Below are 16208 nucleotides of genomic sequence, written 5' to 3'. Positions count from 1 at the left end.
AACAGCCTGCCTTTCAATTTTGAAGAGAATTCTGGTGAGTAGCAGCCTCTAAATAAGATGGAGCGTTAGTGCCACCTTGTGTCTGGGATGGAGACTGCAGGCATCTTTGGTCCTTCCCACAGGAGCAGCAATGCTCCGGAGCGCTTGGTTTTGGAGGGGAGAATACAGCGATCCAAAGTAATGTGGCCAGAACTTTCTAAGAATTAGTAGATAGATAAACATGGAAACATGGTAATTTTCTTCATTATGGGATGTGAATTCCACCCAGGTGGAAGGGTATTCCACGTGCATTTGATAAAACAAACAGGGGTTTGTCTCGAGGAAGTGTCACTATGCAGGCTATCAAATCCTCTTTAATCTGCCCTTTGTGAACAATTCATATTTTTAATTTTCATAACTGTCTGTCTGCAAACCTCAGCAGTTCTGCTTTCCGGTGTAAGAACAATTAAAACACAGTGTGGAACGAATGGACAATTTTTCTTTCAGCTTATTTTAAGTTTTGCTGTTTTTTTGTTTTTTTTAACATTTGCCTTCTGAATTTCAGATTTTCCTGCTTAATGAAACTTCGATTAATACCCACAGACGTTGGAGCTGTGTCACGCTGAACTAACCCTTCTTACTGCCGGAGGTTGTTAATTCCCTTGCATGACCTGGCCCAATCACGCTTCTTTCTCCTTGTTAACATCTGCATTCCTCCTTTTAGGGCTGTGTCAGTGTAAGTGACCTTAACGAATCGTGCGACAGCCCCGAGAGCGTTCCCCCTTCCACTCAGACCCCCACCGATGCGGGTGCTGCCACCTCTGGGCTGCTGGGCCACTCCCAAAACAAAGAGGTTTGTCCGCGCGCCTTTTCTTTATAGCACGTTTTCACCGGGCACGTTTCAGAGGATGGGTGCGGTTTACAGCGAGGGAGAAACGTACTCCGAGAACAATTTCTGAGTGAAAGTTGAGGAGGAGGCATTCGCGTCTTATTGATCTCGCTCCCCAACATTTTGACTTTTTTCAGGGGGGGGGCCTTCATCAGAGGTTATGATCAATAAAAGGTGAATGTTTTTTTATTTTTGTTTTTATTTGATTTTGTACCCACATTTGGATTAGCGCCTCTGCTCTTTTTAGGTGAAAATTACCTGAGTGTCACTCACTAACTGCAAATTCAGAAATTCGTACCTTAGTCATGAATTTTGTTTTAAAGGTTTATTTGGGCAAATATGACTAGAAGATCAGGAAGCAAGCATTTGCATATAATCTCTTTTAGAAAAGAACATTGTTTATTTGTGTAACTCGCATCCTTTGGATGCACAATGCAAACAAGTTCTGTCTTTGAAATAATATTTGGACAAACGGGAAAAACTTGCATGCCCCTCTATTCATTTTCTGTTATTGCCTTTGTTCATTTTGTCGCTGTAAATTTGCTAGGGAAAATACTTTCTGCAGATCTGTTTTCCTGCAGATTTCTCACTATAAAGCGTCCTATATCGGCTTTCTCAGTGCTTTGACCAGTAGTTTTGGGTGGTGCGCTTGACCGATTAAAATCAGAGCCCCTAGAAAATGAGAATTTTCCTAGATTGCATTTTTCTTTTTGGTGTGGTTTTTAACAAGGGCAGGCTGGTAGAAAAACGTGGTGTGTGTTTTCTTTTTCCCGTGAAGCTGCTGGGCTCTGCGCTCTGTTCTGGTTGCGTGTCCTTTTGCACTCTTTCTCCTTTGCCTGTGCACTGGCCTGAGCTCGTGCTTTCCTATGAACACCCTTCTCCGTTACCGGACACTCCTCCACCTCTTCCAGTAAAGAAACACCGCAGGCAGCGGCAGGTAACCTACAGCTTGCAGAGTTTGTGCCAGAAAAAAAAAAAAAGCATGATGGTACACTTTTTTTTCATGCATCTTGGCTACTTTCTAGGGCTGTAAATGTATATAGTTCAGTTAGTTAAAAGCTTTACTGAGCTTTCCCTAAAAAACGGTGAAGACACAGGTTGAAAATTATGTTCTGCTTCCATTGGAACAGGCAGTAAGAGGTTTCAGCTTTTCATGCTTATTCCAGCTGTGAAAACCCACTTGGCAATGGTAACTCACATTATATAATAACTTGGAAAACAAATATGACATTTTAAAATGTTTTCCACCCACAGACTCGTAAATAATTTGTCTTAAACTCACCAAAAGGTGAATTTTAAGACCTGCACGTGGAAGCACGCGTGTGCATTGGCTGCTTTGCACGCATAAGACATGGTGATTTTATAACATATGCGCGTACAGTATAAAATCAGCAATGCGTGTGTACATGTGCGAACAATTTGACATTGATGCGCACATGTGTGGGCAAATGCCGTCTCAATCGCGTAAGTGGGGTGGATTTTAGTAGATACATGCGCTGATGCAATTACCTGTGTTCCCAGTTTGTTCCCAATTCGCCCCAGTAAAGGAGAGGACTTCCTAAACCCCCCCAGCTAATTAGCCTCCCTCTTACCCTATTAGCCCCGACCCTTAAAACCCCGCTGATTCGCCTGCTTATTTTTGTTTAATGACTTGCAGAAGTAAAGTGACGCAGGTAGGGTCCCTGGCGCGCGCTGGCTCCATTCGTATTTCCTGGCACGCTCATGCCCCAGCCCACGCCCACACCCTGCCCCCTTCATAAAAAAAAACCATTTTTTACTCAAGTACTGTGAAATATATGTGCGGCCCCAGGCGCCTCTTAAAATCCGCTCGGCACTCGCTGGGCTGATACCCACGCATGTCTCCTGGCTTTGGCGCGCGTAGGGCTTTTAAAATTCACCCGTAATTGTTTAGGGCTTGTCGTCTAACCCAGATGTCCTCAAGCCCCTCCCGTGTCCTTGCAGAAAATCAGCATTTCCCACCTTTCCTGCAGGGAGTGCAGAAAGCGAGCATTTCTCTGATTAATCTGTGAGCTAGAATGGTTTATAAAACTTCCCAACTCCACCACAGCATTGACCTCCATAGACCTTTGAGGAATTTCAGCCTCATCCCCCATGCCTAGCAGAGGCCTCCAGATCCCAGCCTCCCCCCCCTCCCCCCCTCCATGCCTAGCAGAGGCCTCCAGATCCCAGCCTCCCCCCCCTCCCCCCTCCATGCCTAGCAGAGGCCTCCAGATCCCAGCCTCCCCCCCCTCCCCCCCTCCATGCCTAGCAGAGGCCTCCAGATCCCAGCCTCCCCCCCCTCCCCCCCTCCATGCCTAGCAGAGGCCTCCAGATCCCAGCCTCCCCCCCCCTCCCCCCCTCCATGCCTAGCAGAGGCTCTGGGGCCCTAGCAGATATCTCAGAGGTTGCCTCCTCCTTTGCGTGTACTGCAGTGACCCCAGTTACCACCGCATGGGGCTTCCGTGTGATTATTGCATGTTCTTGCTGTGAAAGTGATGATGGAACCGTCCTTTAGATCTCACTGTTTCTCTCTCTGCCTTGAAGATTTTAACGTTCTGCATGCTTCGCTTCCTTTTTGCTTTACAATAGTGAACCATAATATTGAAAAAAATCACAATCCTTTTTTCCTGCATTTCTGGCGAGGACGCAGGCCCATCACTGACCCTCGCCTTCGTGGGAAGGCAAAGAACAGGTTTCAGCAGACTTGTCGTGGGGGTCCTAACGCTTCCTTCAGATTAGCACTGTGTGAGGATGCAGAGGTTCCCTGATTCCTGAGTTAGGCTTTCTGCTCCCCGGGCCGGCCAGGAATGTCGCCGAGGCCACGTTCCCAGTCTGGGCAGGGGAGGCCGGACGTAGGGCCTACAATAGCTGGAAGCGTTGCTGGTGCATGCCCCCCCCCTCCCCCACCAGCCCAAGACCATCGCTGCATTGACTGGGCTGAGTGAGATGGGAGGAGGGAAAATCCCTGGCTAATTGCAAATGAAGGCTTGTGGCCACTTAGCACGAAAGAGGCTGAGCTGGGAGCCCAAAGGAGCAAGAGGGATCTGCCAGATACTAGCACTGTACATAATGTCCTGCCTGAGGCATTGCAGAAGGAAGGCCCGGCATACAGAGAACTGCTTACATGCAGAACCGTGTTCTCCACAGTTGGCTTGTAGCGATGACTCCCTTGTTCTAGTCTTTTCTGGGGTGCTGGCGCTCATCTCTCGCATGTTTCCCACGCCGCAGAGCACGGGGGCGCGCGACCTGCTCCGCGCCCCTCACACACACACAGCCGTGCAGAGACGGCACATGGGCCGGAGATGTCCCGGGACGAACGGACAATGTGGCCGACCTCCAGCCCGGCCAAGTTTAACCACAGCATGCGCCATACAGCAGTCCACCCCCTCCCCACGCCAATTAAGACAACCGAGCTGTAAAGCCTCACGTGGGGATGGGTAGCGTGTGCAGGAAATCGGGCACAGCACTTTAATTTTAAAAATTGCTTCAAGAACTGCACGAAGGTAACTGTGTAAATAGTAATCATGTGGCATTAACACGTGCTGCACTAGATAGGGTTACAAGTGCAAGGTGCCTGGCACTTACCACTTCCGTGTCCATGTGGGGAGGTTAAGTGGCTTGTTTGGTGGACCACCCCTCCCCCACACCACAGTGGGGGCAGATGAGGGGGAACTGTAATGGACTCCCCATATTCAGGCTGAAGCCAACACTAAAATACCAGCCTAGAAAAATATGCCAAAGAATTTCCTGTCAATCTTATGGGGGAGGGGTGGCGAATGAGAAATGTACAGTAATCTCATTATTGATCCTAGTAGTTAATTTCCAGATTTCATTGCACCCACGGCTGAATTATATTCTGTTTTGCCTGCACTGCCTGAGACTGAATTCCTCCTAACACGAAGCTTGCTTTACAGTAATGTCGGTTAACTTAAGCCACATAATCCCAATGTACCAAGAGTGGTTGGTTTTTGTTTTTTTTTTATAAATTACGTTTTCAAGCACTTCAGAAGCCTGGAGGAAAGGAAGAAACAGCACAAGGAAGGCGCGTATCTGAGCGACACTTTACCACGCAAGAAGACGAGCGTGGCGGTCTCGCCGTACTTCAGCAGTTCCACCCTGGGGCGCAGCATTACCCCAAAAGTAAGTAAGACAGCTTTTGGAGCTGCATCTGCGCTCCGGCTCCTGCCATGCATGGAGCTTGTTTCTAAAGGGGGCGACCCTGCTCCGGGTGCGGAATGCTCCGGATTTGTAGCTGCAGGGGGCCCGTCTATAAATCCTTTTCCGTCTGTTTTTTCTATTAAATGCAATCTCTCGTCTTCAGCGAGTTACTGGCTGCTGGCTCATTTGCTCTGCTCCTTTGTGTGTGTGTTTTTTCTTACACAGCCTCACTTACCCCTCGGACAGAGCAACAGCTGCGGCAGCGTGCTGGCCCACAGCCTGATGCCCAAAGATGCAGACTCTCGCAGGACGCATAAAGGTGCGTAGATGGCGGGGTTAACGCAGGTAGACGGGCGTCGCGTTTGGAACCTGCTCGGCAAGGAGGCAATTTGCAAAACTCCGCAGGCACTTGCAAAAGTTATGCGCATGCCTGCCCTTTCAGAATTACCCTCCCCCGGGATCTGCACCTGAGTCTCCCCTCCCACCCCGTGGATACTTTGACCCTTCAGAACAGCGCAGGTGGATAGGAAAGCGCAGTTACTTACGCGCCCCTGGGACGACCTCCCCTCAGCGCGGCTAAAAGCACGCTTGTTCCACCCACAGGGATGCGGGCGCAGTTTTCAGAAAGCCCTCTCTCCCCTGTGAATAACTTTTGAATATTGTTCTCCAAGCTTCCTGGCGTGCACTCCTGCCGCCGTCGCATGAGGCGCAGCACCACATTAATCTACCTTTTTTTTAGAATTGCTTTCAAAAGGCGCTGTTTTAAAAAAAAAAAAAAAAGGCTCTGCCCCCAGTGAGCGATCGCAATCCGATCCTGCAAGCACCTCCAAAACACAAACGGCTGCGTGGCAAATCCTCCTTCAGCGTGGCCAATAGTGAGTTCAAATCCCATCCAGGCCCATAACGCCCATTATGGCTGAGATCGACTGGAGTGACTTCAGCACCTGCTAATGTGTTAACTGCCCCTTCAGACAGGTCCGAGAGGTCAAATTTCAGCAGGGCAGTGAGCGGGACGCTAGCCAGGTAACTTCAGCCGAGATATTCTGCTGGATTTACCGGGGGTGAGTCTGCCGCTGAAGATGTTTCCCTAAAGTTACGCCGGTCGTGTCTTGTCCAGCTGGGCAGCGCTCAGCATCTGCAGCACCCAGCAAGTACACCCTGCCCGCCCTCATCCTGTATACCCGGGCGAAAGGCGGCCGGGGTAATATTTCCTCCGTCCAGAGTGGGAAGTTTATTTTGCAGGGTTTGTTCCGGTAACTTGAGTTACCCGGAGAAACCCCCTTGATTATATCGACACTGAAGTATCCGATGAACCACTGACGTGACGGGGAGAAAGTGTGCGCAAAACAGACTTTTGGGGGTAAAATTGTTTTGCATTAAAGACGACATTGATCCTTAATAAATAGAATGGATGATTGATTTTTGAATCTCTTTCATCTATTTTTTTTTTTTTTTTTATTCGTGAAAAACCCAGGAAAATCTAGAAAAGGTATGTGCGCTCCCATCCTCGAGGCTGGCCGTGTGTGCAGGGCAGTGCCTGCCTGCTGATAGCCACACAGTGCTCATACGTTCTGCACTTTAATCTCCATCCTTTTTTTTTATGACTAGTGTACAAGTAACTTTTTTTTTTTTTTTTTGGGCTGCAGTGTGAATTGCTAATTTTTCTTTTTTTTTCTGACAAGTTTGTTTTTATTTTTCTCACTTTTTTTTTTTTTATTTGGACTGCCTAGCGTGCATGTTTCCTGCAAAAGTCTCTTTTGTTTTAAATAATTTTAGCATGGATTATATTGCTTAAGCTAGAAGATCAGTGGTGTGATATCTGGTATTCGCCTAGGAGATGTAAGTTTGATCAGACTGCTGAAAGTTCAGTGGAGAACCTTTTGCTCCTTCCCCTTTCAGCACTCTCTCCATCCCCCCCCCCCCCCCCACCCTCCCCAACACCACCACCAACTTACCAGGGCGAACTCCAGCCCCCCTACCCCTTTCCCACTCCTGTCTCCAGCTTTGGGTGTCGTCTTCCATGCTGGCTGCCCGTCCTGCTGCCTCTCTCCTGCCCCACGGCTGTGGGATCCCACCCTGCACACAGCACACGTGTTGTGCGCCGGAGATCAGCCCGTTGGACCCACAGGCAAAACAGCGCCATCAGATGGATGGCGCTGTTTTGCACCCTTTGAATGTCGTGGGGACCACAGGGAGTGTGGGAATCCGTGAAATCTCCCCATGCAACTCTGCCCCACCCCCAGCCCTGGTCCCACCCTTCGTACATGCATTCACTGGATGGAGGGGCAATTCACAAATATTCTTTGGTGCTGGGTCAACACACAATTTACTTGTGTGAAAACCTTTGCACGTTGCCCTGGAAATGGACTCCAAGGCAGAGACGCGCCCCCCCCCCCCCCCCTCCCCGGGTCACAGGGGATAACATGGGCAGTGCCATGTGACCTGGCAAGCCGAGCCATAGAGGGAGCGAGAATGGAAATTGCAAGAAAGAAGGTTCGTAACCAAACTGGACGACCTCCTATTTTAAGTAGTTTGTCGGATAAAGCTTATCCAGACAATTTGGAGGCGTTCCAGCTCGCCGTTCTGGTCACGCCATAGAACAGTCCTAGAGTAACTCAGATAAAGGTATCCAGTTAGCTCCAGCTTTACGGATATAATTGGGACAGTGCTCCGCTGAATATCCAGGACAGGTTTTCTGGCTAACTTTAGCAGGTGACTTGTCTGCTCACTGAGTCTGAACCTCACACCAACTTTCTGGGGGTTAATTTTCGTTCACTTTGTAACCAGTTTACTATATAGCCTGTTGAGTTACGTGTAACCGCCCCGGGTGCTTCCTACCCGCCCACCTCATATCTAACCCGTAACGGCCACGGGTGCTTCCTACCGGCGTGCCACGTATCTAACCCGTAACGGCCACGGGTGCTTCCTACCCGCGTGCCACGTATCTAACCCGTAACGGCCACGGGTGCTTCCTACCCGCGTGCCACGTATCTAACCCGTAACGGCCACGGGTGCTTCCTACCGGCGTGCCACGTATCTAACCCGTAACGGCCACGGGTGCTTCCTACCCGCGTGCCACGTATCTAACTCGTAACAAGGTGAAGCATGCGCACACTTTCCCTTATTTAAAACTCTTCACTGGTACAAAGGACCACAAACTTTGCATCTTCTTTTTCCTGCAGGTAGATTTTCTCTGGAAAATGTCATATTGTTCTGGAGAGGGCAATGTTTGCACCTCCAGGGGAGGAGGAGGCAGGCCTGCAATCTGATTTTGAAAGGGAAGCTCCCTGCAGCGTTTCCCTTTCATTAACCTGCAGGCCATTCAGTGCCGCAGGGATCCCATCAGCCCACAAGCTTTGTGGATGCAGAGCAGGCAGGGTAAACTTGCAAAACTGAAGGTGGGAGAATTTCAAAATGAAATCTGTTCCTTCCCCCCCCCCCCCAAACACACACACACACACATATATATACACACACACACACACACACACACACACACATACATATACACATATACACACACATATACACACACACATACACACACACACATATATACACACACATATACAAACACACATATATATACACATATATACACACACACACACACATTTATACACACACATATACACACACACACACTTACTCTTCCTGCAGGGAAACTGCTCACACTGTTCACAATGCAATCCAATGTTCAAAGGTGCTTTCTCTGTGGGTGAGCACCCATTTATCCACTCTGTAACCTGCCCCCTTTATACCTAGATCAAACAGCCTGGGTGACATGCAGATGATTCATCCTTGATTCCCAGTATGACACAAAGAGAGAAATACCTCTGCTGAGAGCGTAATGGGCCCCTGAAACCCACTCCTCATGGAGGCTACAGGGGTCAAAACAGTAGCAAAATTCAAGCAGGCATGGGATAGACACAAAAGGGACCTTAGAGGCGGGAGACCTCAGATCAAGCACAAGCCATGGCAGCACAGCGGGCGGTTATCCATGGGCTGAATGAGTGGACCAAGTGGTCCTCTTCTGGCGACATCTTTGAGTTTCTAAAAGGAACCGTTCCCTTTTGGTAGGACCCCCCTCCCCATAATAACTCTACCTCCTGAGAGGTTTTAAAGTGGTAAAAAGATCATCTCTCCATCATTAGAAGCTGACACCCCAGTCTTCTTCTGTTTCAGAACGATGAAGTATCCTCCCATCACCTGCTCATTTTTTTTTCTTTTAAACGCTCTCCAATGTTTTTCTCTCTTTTTTTCTCTTCTTGCAAACAAATGGTGGAAAACCCTTTCAAGCAGCAGCCAGTCCTGCCAAGAGCCCGAGCAGAAAAGGTAAGCAAGTAAAATGTAAGAAAGTGAAGCACTGTGATTTAAGGACTCCTCTTTCTAAGGACATGAGTGCAGATCCCGGGGTTATCTTTCCTACGTATCTCTGCATTTTAGTGGAAAGGAAGCCTGTGCTCTTAAACTTTACTCTCCCTCCCCCTGTCTGACAGGAATTAACAAATGAAAGCATTTAAAAAAATATTTTCTACTAACGTCTTCTAACAATAAGAGAGCCCTTGGGAGAAGGGAGGGCATTATTATCTCATAATTGCCTTGCTGTTCTGGGATGCCCCTTTCTCGATACATCTAACAGGTCAGCCTAGGACTCTTAACTCAAAAACGCTATTGTTTTATCTACTGGCATCTATGTAATAAAAGCCAGTGACTGTCTGTCTGTCTGCCATGCTCCCATAAAAGGAGTCTGACACCATAAAGTCTTTCGCTAACTAATCATCTTTTGAACCTAAGCCGCTCAGTCAGGCACCCACACTGCAGGCCAATGCCTGAAATCCCCAGTTTTGTTTTTCCACCACAGACAGAGGAGAGGCGCCCCCAGGGGAAAGGAGGCTCTGTGGGTGTGTGTGTGTCGGGGGTGCTGGACTGAAGGGGGTAATTGAATCTGAGGAAGGGGAGATTAAGGTTAGAAGAGACTGATGAGGTGGAAGGAGGGAGTTGAATCTGGGAGGGCAAAATTGAGGCTGCAGGAGAGTACTAAAGCGGAGGGTAGTTGCTGGGGGCGGGGGAATACTGAGGGTAATGATTAAGATTTGGTAGAGGGGGAGGAAACTGAGGGGGGAAAATGGATTGAGCAGGGAGGGGGAGAGAGGTCTGGGGAACGAGCGCACACAACGCACACGCAATGTAAGGAAAACTTACTCTGTGTAGATTCCATGAAGTAGATCTTTCCATCCTTAAGAGGGAATCGGACTGCGTATGTACTGCACCATAAAATTGTCTTCAAGTCCTGTTATTTATGATGGGCATTCTTATAGGCAGCAAATATTCTCCTGCTATTCATAGAACTGGATGCTTGGGTGCATAGGGAGAGGAAAGGTCCAGCAGTAAAAGGGAGGTGATATTGCCCCTGTATAGGTCCCTGGTGAGACCTCACTTGGAATACAGAGTACAATTCTGGAGCCCGCACCTTCAAAAGGAAACAGGATGGAGTCTGTCCAGAGGGTGGCTGCTAAAATGGTCAGTGGTCTTCATTCTAAAGCATATGGGGCTAGACTTAAAGATCTAAACCTGTATACCCTGGAGGAAAAGAGGGATGGGGAGATATCACTGAGACATTGAAATACCTCCAAGGTTCTATGCAGAGGAGGTTCTGGAACGAGGAGTCATGGGATGATGGAGAAAGCGGGTAGTAATCCTAGGAAATATTTCTTTAGAGAGGGTAATGGATGGATGCATGGAACAGCCTCCCAGTGGAAGGGGTGGAGTCAAGGACAATATCTGAATTCAAGTGGGCGGGAGCAGTGGGGATTATAGAGCTGAGTAGCTGGCGTGGATGGGCAAACGATAGGCCGTAATGGTCTTTTTCTACTATCATGTTTCTGTTATTTTCAAGATATCTTGTACATTCCACCTAGCGTTGGTTTTCATAAAAACTCAAAAGGTCTTGTTGTGTCATAAAACAGCTTGGGCATGATCTTGATTCCAAACGGATTGCCACCAAATGGTGAATCTTGCCGTGGGCATGTACAGCACAGAGTAAAGCACTAGATCTCAGAGCAATACGTGGCTTTACAAGCATGCATATAGCACATTTATTACAAGCGTGCACAGAAACCATATTCATGCTTTCATGTTCCTTAACCACTACTGGGGATTCCGTATAATTCTGTGGAATAGCAAAGCTGCTAAACTGAAGAGGCTGACGCTCTCTGGCTTATCTCCTAGGCTATCATCACCAACAGTTGTGTGAGGCACAGAGGCAGAAGTCGCCTGAATTTTACAGCAGAACTGCATCCGAATCAAATGTGTATTTGGACAGCTTCCATTACCCTGACCACACCTTTGACTCCTTAAGCCTGGACAGCTCTGACAGCATGGAAACCAGCATATCCGCCTGCTCCCCAGACAATATTTCCAGGTGAATGCTGTTAATACCAGAGCTTTCATTGCACTGGGGGAAAAAAAAATATCCTGCTAGTAGCAAAGTCCACCGCAGCTAAAGAACACGGGTGACGAGAAGGGAGCAGAGAATTCGTTTTGGGGGTGAAAGACTTGACCATAGCTGTGTTGTGATGGACGAGAGCTTCACTTCCTTACACCCAAACAGCAGGGCAAGACTTAGATAGAACATGAACGGAAAACGTAGTTATTCCATCTGTAAACTTCTACGGCAAGGGTAGCCATTTTTACGAACTTGGTTTATTAGGTTGGGATAAATATTAAGACACACTAAAAAACATTCCAACAGCAATACATATGCCAGGCCTCGCTCTCTGATATCTGCCTCCTTTAAAAAAAAATGCAGAGAGCTGGATTATCACCATGTGATACATTTTAGTAGTTGCTGGTGAGACCCCCATGTTCATGCACAGTAGGCGTTTGTTCTTTCATTCACAAGGCAAGAAGAGAACACCTTCTCTGCTGATAATATCCAGACCCTGTGAGTAGAGAGCATGTGATGCATTTAGTAGATATGAGCAGGACAGGTTTAATCCCTATAAAGAATAAAAGTGATGTATGGACCTAGGACTTTAATGCCTCTGTCTCTCTCCAGTGCCAGCACTGCAAATGTTGCTAGAATAGAAGAGATGGAGAGACTTCTAAAGGAGGCGCAGGCAGAGAAGACACGACTGCTTGAATCCCGGGTGAGAAACACATGTCCAGAGAGGCAAGAAATAAAAAAAACTGGTCAAATCTAAAGATATTTGTACAGATATAAAAAAAAAAATGTATAGGGCATAAAGAAATAAGAAATGCAAACCTTGTATTTAAATTTAGAGGTCCAATTTAAGCCGCCAGCTGGCTAGCAAACGTTTCCAGCTATGTAAAAGTTAGCTGGATAAGTTTATCCAGCTGACTTTAGGACTGCTTTCCAACTGTCCTAAAATTATCTGTGTTAGATGGATAGATAATGCTGAAAAGCAGCATATATCCAGCTAACTTAACCCGCTAAGCAGCCCTGCTCTGGCCCGCCCCTGACTTATCCTGCTAATTCTTAGCCGGATGAAAAGGGAGCTGGCTAACTCCAGGGCGATCGAGCCCATGGGATTGACCTCTTAAATTCTAACTTGCTGTGCTGCTTCTGAAAGAGAAAACAAAAGTAGCATTTTTTTAAGGGGAAAAAAATTAAATTTCAGTGATGATAGATTAATTACATTTGGGCAGATACAGTACAGGGCTAACAGTGGAGCGCACTGTTAGCCCTGGGTTTGGACGCTCGTTTTCGATGCGCTAGCTTTATTCCTTATAAAATGTGCAGCCAAGCCGCACATTTTACTCTAAGAAATTAGCGCCGACCCAAAGGTCGGCGCTAATTTCTGCCGGCACCGGGAAAGTGCACAGAAAAGCAGTAAAAACTGATTTTCTGTGCACCCTCCGACTTAATATCATAGTGATATTAAGTCGGAGGCCCCAAAAGTAAAAAAAAAAAAAATGTATCTGCCCGTGGCCCGCGGGTCGGAAGACGGATTTTCAATTTAGCCGGCATCCGTTTCCGAACCCATGGCTGTCACCGGAAAAATTGAGCGTCGGCTGTCAAACCCGCTGACAGCCCGCTGCTCCTGCCAAAAAGGAGGCACTAGGGACGCACTAGTGTCCCTAGCGCCTCTTTTTACAGAGCGGCCTGTATGCACGCCGGGAGCTCTCCCACAACTTTTACTGAATCGGCCTGCTTGAGCAGTTTCTTTGATTTTGTGAGATGTGGAATATCGACTGCTTCCTGATATAAAACTTCCACAGCATGGGAGAGAGCAATTATTTTGCACCCTGTAGCTCAGGTTGCAAGAGGCGTCCTTGTACTTTAGGGATCAACAAACAGAGCAGTTTGGGGGTTCGAGTATCCTGCGGGTGTTCAGAAAATTCATTTGTTAAGCGAGAAATCCATTTTCGCTAGCCTCGTAATCATGTTGGCATTTACTTAGGAACGCGAGATGGAAGCGAAAAGAAGAGCTCTGGAGGAAGAAAAGCGCCGCAGGGAGGACCTGGAGAAAAGGCTACAGGAGGAGACGAGTCAGCGGCAAAAACTGATCGAAAGGGAAATCAAGATGCGCGAGAAGCAGAGAGCGCAGGTCGGTCTGCCCCCCCCCCCCCCCCGGGGGATTTTTGCAGTATATAATTCATTCAAGATGAAAATGCACGGGGGGGGGGGGGGGCAAGTCGTCCATCTTTGGAAACCTGTGCCCTGAAATCCCCAGACCCCAGTGAAACTGCAAGTTCAAAGCGGACTCAGCGTGGGCGGGGTGTGGTTGAGATGGAAGGTGGCGTGGGCACTTTTATTCCATGGACACCGGGAGCGGTTTCCAGAAAGCTCTGCCAGGCGATAAAATAGCAGTCAGTTTATTGTACCTGCATGCACGATCTCCCTGTGAACCTAAGCCACGGGAAATGATGATGTAAAATGTAACCTGCGACCTGATCCCGCCTGACGCCTTCTCTGAAGGTAGCGAGGTGCCCGGGCCCTGTAGGGAGGGTCATTTTCCAAAGGCCAATTAACGCATGTAAATCACTAATTGGCTCTTTAAAGCTTCCTCCCTCCCCCTAATTAGTACATTAGCACTGACCTCTTCACATTGTCACCTGAGAATATATAAAACAGCTTCCTCTATTTCGCAGTCCTTCAGTTCAGTCTTCCTCGTGCTCTTCTGTCATTTAGGGTCGGTCAACTCTCTGTCCCCCTCCCCCTCCCCCTCCCCCTCCCCCTCCCCATCTCTCTCTCTTTAGAGCTTGTGGCTAGCTGAAGAGCTGGTCTGGGAGCAGAGGAAATAATTAGCTATATATACCCCAAGTCGCATTTAAAGCTGTCCCTCTGGACAGACATTGGACATTTTCTAGTAATGCAGTATCTTTGGTAAGGGGATGCAGCACTAGTTATTGATATACTCCGAGGACAATGAGTATAACTGGCACTAATACTGTAGCCCTATGCAAATGTATGTACATACGTTCACGTGCAAATGTTTGGCAGGCCTCCTGCGTATATGCCTTCATAGTCTGAGCAGACAAATGTGCTAAATACCAGCTACACTGACACTGCATTGTACCCAGTCCAACCACTTACACTGTCACTTCTGGAGGTCAAAGAAGTGTGAGAGCGCAGGCTGGAAATTATGTTCATATTTTTAGAAAGCAATAACTCCCCCTTTCCCCTTCCTCCCCCTCCCCACCCCCCTATTTATAAAGCAAAGATAAACAGTTTTGCCTGTAATCACCTTCCTTGTGGCATTTTTGGAGGCTCAGAACCTGCAAATGAAGCCCTCTGAGGCCACGTTTCAGCAGGCGAGCGGTGCAGTAACACAGCCCCTGTCCTGCGTTTCAGGCCCGTCCTCTGACGCGCTACCTGCCGGTCAGGAAGGAAGATTTTGACCTTCGGAGTCACATCGAGTCGGCTGGTCACAACGTGGAAACCTGCTACCACGTGTCTCTTACAGAGAAGACCTGCAGGGGCTTCCTGATCAAGATGGGAGGCAAGATCAAAACCTGGAAAAAGCGCTGGTTCGTTTTTGACAGAAACAAGAGGACCTTATCCTATTATGCAGGTGGGTGGTACGTGTAGCATTAACTGCCAAACTGGGTCACGCCGAAGGGCCATCCAGTCCAGAATTCTGCAGCTTTTTGGTTGATACAGGTCACCTTTCTGGATAGGATGATTACCCTGGCAAACCCCTTCCCCTCTGTCTCTTTTCAGACAAGCATGAAACCAAGTTGAAAGGTGTGATATACTTCCAAGCCATTGAAGAAGTCTATTATGATCACCTCAAGAATGCGCACAAGGTAAAAGGAAAATGATAGTGCAATCAACTCTTTCATATTGCGATTTCATTTTTAATGAGGACTGAATAAAGGAAAATCAGCAATCGGACCCGGTTATGTTTATGTCCAAAAGATGCACAGACCCTTGGTCATTCTTTACGCTGGCTTCCTGCATTTGCATTAACACGGGAAGGGTGTAGCCTAGTGGGTAGTGCGGTGGACTGCAAACCAGGGACGTTGCGCTCCAAATCCCACTGCTGTTCCTTGTGACCTTGGATAAGTCACTTCACCCCCTCTTGCTCGGGTACAAAACTTAGAGCCTGATTTACAAAGCCTTTCTCCTATTCTCCTAAGACAAGCAGGATGGTAGTCCTTACACATGGGTGACACTGGATGGAGCCCGGCATGGGAAACATGTCAAAGTTTCTAGAACTTTCTCTAGGCACACTGAGCATGCCCTATACCACGCGTCCACGTGGTGTCCCTCTTCAGTCTTTTTTTTTTTTTTGCCATGGAGCTGTTGCCTCGCGGTGAAGTGAGCTCATGGCTTTTCTTTTGAAAATTGCCGTGGAAAAGTTTTCCACCAATTTTTTTTTTTTTTTTTTGCATTTTTCTTCAATGTGAGTCCCTCTCCGGTTATTTTTAGCCTCTTAGTCAGGTTTTTCAGTGGTTTGGTAAGATTATTTTTGCCTCCGTTCCCCCCATGGCAGCTGTGCCTTGGTGCCTGCTGGCATTGGTCGCCTGCTGTCCTTGACTTTTTCCCCCTTTGTTTGTATCAACATGGCCTCATCCGTTTTCTGTCGATGCCCCCAGTGCCCCGAGGACTATGTTCATTACGGACCCGTATAATGTGTGTATCCTCTGCCAGGGGCATTGCATGTCATCCAAGGTTGTCGCTTGTGTGACCAAATGATCCCGAAGGGGCATC

The 16208-nt window shown here is 47.9% G+C and overlaps 1 protein-coding gene across 11 annotated transcripts in view; it reads left to right on the top strand.

Annotated features, from left to right (window-relative positions):
- Positions 1-16208, top strand: part of PHLDB2 (pleckstrin homology like domain family B member 2) — a 99834-nt gene that overhangs the window by 73163 nt on the left and 10463 nt on the right. For 7 of the 11 annotated variants that reach the window (XM_029579117.1, XM_029579115.1, XM_029579122.1 and 4 more), the window contains 11 exons: positions 704-832; positions 1647-1805; positions 4868-5008; positions 5252-5345; positions 6501-6515; positions 9329-9361; positions 11258-11450; positions 12087-12177; positions 13453-13599; positions 14847-15066; positions 15216-15301. In XM_029579117.1, the coding sequence (XP_029434977.1) occupies positions 704-832; positions 1647-1805; positions 4868-5008; positions 5252-5345; positions 6501-6515; positions 9329-9361; positions 11258-11450; positions 12087-12177; positions 13453-13599; positions 14847-15066; positions 15216-15301 (1308 nt within the window). The remainder of the gene's footprint in view (positions 1-703; positions 833-1646; positions 1806-4867; positions 5009-5251; positions 5346-6500; positions 6516-9328; positions 9362-11257; positions 11451-12086; positions 12178-13452; positions 13600-14846; positions 15067-15215; positions 15302-16208) is intronic. The other 4 variants (XM_029579125.1, XM_029579118.1, XM_029579116.1 and 1 more) reach the window with 3 other exon arrangements.

This window comes from Rhinatrema bivittatum, chromosome 15 (assembly GCF_901001135.1).
Source record: "Rhinatrema bivittatum chromosome 15, aRhiBiv1.1, whole genome shotgun sequence".
Lineage (NCBI taxonomy): Eukaryota > Metazoa > Chordata > Amphibia > Gymnophiona > Rhinatrematidae > Rhinatrema > Rhinatrema bivittatum.
The sequence above is the reverse complement of the archived record's forward strand: the minus strand, read 5'-3'. Positions and strand labels throughout refer to the sequence as shown.